Genomic DNA, 4081 nt, shown 5'->3' on the forward strand with positions numbered 1-4081 from the left:
AGGATGGTACTTAAAATATTTGTTTGTGTGAAGCCACCAGACTCTTTAGGCAACCTATAGATCTCACTTCCTGCCCAACACAATTCCCATATGAGTAGGCTCCCTCGGTTCCATCCCACTTGTGATGTCCTACAGACTGATTGTTGGGATGGGATTAACTATTATGAATGAGATGTTGTTCATAAGATTATAAACCCATCCCCAGCCTGTGGTGTACTACTTTACTGAAACAAAAGACTACGCTTTTTACTGAAGTATGTTTTTAACCTGTTGGATAGGGCATTTCTGAACCACCCTAACTCTTGCTATATTTAGTGTTAATAGAATAATATATTTGGGGGGAGGAACTGGAGTACACAGAATTCAGCTTTATTATCACCAACAGAAAGCTCAAGCTGGACAGCTGATACATGAGTAAATGCTTCTGAAATAAATTACATGTCTTTGCATTTATCCACTCGATCATTGTCAAGGACTCTTGAGATATAACCCACCCCCAGCTCTTTCAACAATAACTCTGGTTTAACACATTTCTTCCTTGCACAGGTGATTCACCTTAATTACTGACATTTGAAGAACATCTTAAAACATTTTACTTTTCCATCTTATAAATAAAAATAGTTCTTCCATGTAATCTTCAATTAATCAAAAATAATTCATCTTTCTGTTCAGGGATTTTCGTATAACTCATACATCTTCTATTGCCTAGTCCTTTTTATTGTCTACCTCTTATCCAGTTACATTAATTAATCTAGTGTCTATCTCTGACTTTTAAATACTATTCCAGTTTGCAAATCCAATCAAGCATCCGAGACAATTGAAATGTGATGGATTAAATAGTAATTTAGGAGTAAAGAGGAGCCCAATTGGCAGAGTGGTGACCCATTGGGATTTGAGTCACAATGTCTGCAATTCAAAACCACGAGGAGCTCCATGGGAGAGAGACTCACTGAGAGTTATACTGTTGGAAACCCACAGGGGCAGTGGTACCAGGGCATGAGTGAGAATTGACTAAATGCCAGGAAAGTTATTTTGTTCATTTTACTGAGTTCCTTGGGTCCCACTGCAGGTCTTATATTTTCGTACTATCAGAAGTCAACACAGTAATATTTTCAAATTTATACATGCAGCTTTCTTAACTCCAGTTTCCTTTCCAGTGAAGTGTAAATTTCACTCCTGGAAATTACAGAGAAAAGGGAACAAAAATTCCATAACAAAAAATGCTACTCACATTAATCTAGTGGCTTAGCTGTTTGTTTCCATTAAATCTGAGATGATTTTGCATTCTTAAAAATAATGCCTTAAACTAAAAGTAAATCTCTATACATGCTCCTTTTGGTACTGAGGACTATAAACCAAATTTACAGTAATTTGGTTTAAACCAAATTTTAAATACTATTATCTATATTTAAAATTAAATAATTGAATTCAGATGTATTTAGGTTTATAAAAGACCTTAAAGATAAGTTGATTTTGCCCTTTCATTTTAATGATTGGAAATCAAGAACCCAATTATGTTTTTATCTTCACTTAAGGATCTTTTGGAGGCTGAAACATTTCTGAATTTACAGCAGTGGTTGAACCTCTTTCAAAGAGTGAACTTGATACATATTCTGCTCTGTGAGTGAATAAAGCTGAGTTGATTCAGTTACCATTCTTGGTGAAACATCATGAACAATAAGAATATCACCATCACGCGCTACTACCTCCACCATCACTACCACCTCCATCACCACCACCTTCACCAAAATCATTACCACCATCACCATCAACACATCCACTAATATCAGCAGCACAATCACCAACAACCTATGAGCACCTAACTCCAAGGACTCAAAATCAGAGGAAGGGGCACCTGTCTCAAAGATGTGTGAAGGCTTTCAAAGAAGTGTGAAGCATTAGCACAGCTGTGCCTGTTTTAATATATAAGGGAGTTTCAAAAAGTTAGGGGGAAAATGAAGTTAACTGAAGTTAAAGAATGAAGGAATTTTTCATAAATTTTTGAAGTCACCCCTCATATATGGGCTGGATCCATGAAGCCAGAAGTTCCATTACAATTTCAAGAAAGGTAGGATCAGAATTGACACGTTGAGTCCTAAGCAAGGCTCACTTAAACCAAAATAAACCTAGTGGTTGTCATTTATACTGTACATCTCATCTATTTCTAGGTAAAGTAGCATCCCAACACCTTTTTCAGAGCATGTTTCACCTCTTTGTTTCTCAGGCTATAAATAAGGGGGTTCATCATAGGAGTGAGGATGGCACCAAGCATAAAGAGAATGTGATCAAGTTTGGGACTATGGTAAGAGCTGGGCCTCATGTAGACCAGGATGGCTGGACCAAAGTAGAGGCTCACAACAGTCAAGTGGGAGGAGCAGGTAGCCATGGCTTTGTTCCTGCCCTCAGGGGAGTTCATACGGAGGACAGCAAAGAAGATAAGAGCGTAAGAGGACAGGATGAGGGACAAGGGAATGAGGAGTACCACAGTGCTTGTCACCACCACAGCTTTCTCATAGGCTGAGATATCCTCACAGGCCAACTTTAGGATGGCCATGACCTCACAGAGGAAATGGGAAATTTCTCTGGAACCACAAGTGGGAAAATGCAGGGCATAAGCCATGTGTGCCAGTGATGTAAGGGCACCCCCAGCCCAGGAGAAGGCAGCCATCTGCAGACAGACTCTGTGGTTCATGATGAGGGCATATCTCAGAGGGTTGCAGATGGCGACATACCGATCATAGGACATGAGGGTGATTAGGATACATTCAGCGATTCCCATCGTCAGAAAGAAAAAGATCTGAGTCCCACAGGCCACACGTGAGATGTTCCTCTTTCCTGAGAAGAAGTCCGTCGCCATCTTGGGTACAGTGCTAGAGATTAATGTCAGGTCCATGAGAGCCAGCTGGCTGAGCAGGAAGTACATGGGTGTGTGGAGACGAGAATCCGCAAAAATCAGGAGAATCAGGATGGAGTTTGCAGTGAGAGCCACGATGTAAATCAGAAGAATGGCAGAGACAAGGAAGTTGATGTGTTTCACACCAGGGAAGAGGCCCAAGAGGATGAACTCCATGTTCAAAGAGTCATTTGTTTTCTCCATGTCACTGCCTTGTGAGTTACAAGAAATAAACCCTAGATGAAAAAAAGATAAAACGCCGGAGAAGTCACAAGGCTTTGTTGAACTCTATTTCTCACAATTCCCTTCTCTTCCCGTGACAACTATAAAAATGATAAAATTTTAGCCAATTTCATGACTAATTCAGGTTACCTTGCTAATAGCTCTCATATGAACAAAATTTCAGGAACTTTGTTATATGTACTATATACTGGATCTTATTGTCTTGAACATACTCTAAATATTAATGTATTTCAATTTACATGTTTATAAATTTCATTCAAGAATAAAACTTTTCTAAATGGCTCCATTAAAAAGATACCCAAATTCAGTCTTAAAGCCGGGAAAGAAAATCTGTAAATATACGTGTCATCAATATACTTTGAGGTAGAGCCAAGTCTTCACTGACTGAGCTTTTGGTAATTATCTTCTAGAATTGTCAGGCAAATTAGTCATTTCTGTTGAGTTGCAAGCTGGTGTGACCAGCAGAGGGAGATTGAAAATAGGTAATAAAGTAAAGAGTCACAGAATATATTCAGATACCTTTATCTGATAAAAATATACTAACCAAAATATAAATTATATACATAAACACTGAAAACAAAAAAGACAAATAACAGAATCCAAAATGGACAAAGGACTTGAAAAGACATTTCATGAAAAAGCACATTCAAATGACCACCAAACACTAGATGTTCAATATCATTAACCATCAGAGAGATACAAATCAAAGCCAGAGTGAGATATTATTACACTTTCATTAGCATGAATAAGTTTTAGAGAAACGAAAGAGAAAACAGCAAAAGTTGGTAAAGACATGTAGTGTAGTGACTAAAACCTTTATCCACTGTTGGTGAGAATATACAATAGCATAGCTGTTGTGGAAAACTGCGACTGTTCTGTAAGAAACTAAAAATAGACTAAATATAACCCAGTAATTTCACTTCCAGGCAAAGACATGAGAGCAAA

The 4081-nt window shown here is 38.1% G+C and overlaps 1 protein-coding gene across 1 annotated transcript; it reads right to left on the reverse strand.

The window, feature by feature from the left end:
- Window positions 1–2164: 2164 nt before the first annotated feature.
- On the reverse strand, window positions 2165–3097 carry LOC142440327 (olfactory receptor 2M2-like). Its single transcript, XM_075542795.1, has one exon. It carries the CDS (start codon window positions 3095–3097, stop codon window positions 2165–2167), a length of 933 nt encoding a protein of 310 aa, XP_075398910.1.
- Window positions 3098–4081: the final 984 nt, after the last annotated feature.

Source organism: Tenrec ecaudatus, chromosome 2 (assembly GCF_050624435.1).
Source record: "Tenrec ecaudatus isolate mTenEca1 chromosome 2, mTenEca1.hap1, whole genome shotgun sequence".
Classification (NCBI taxonomy): Eukaryota; Metazoa; Chordata; class Mammalia; order Afrosoricida; family Tenrecidae; genus Tenrec; species Tenrec ecaudatus.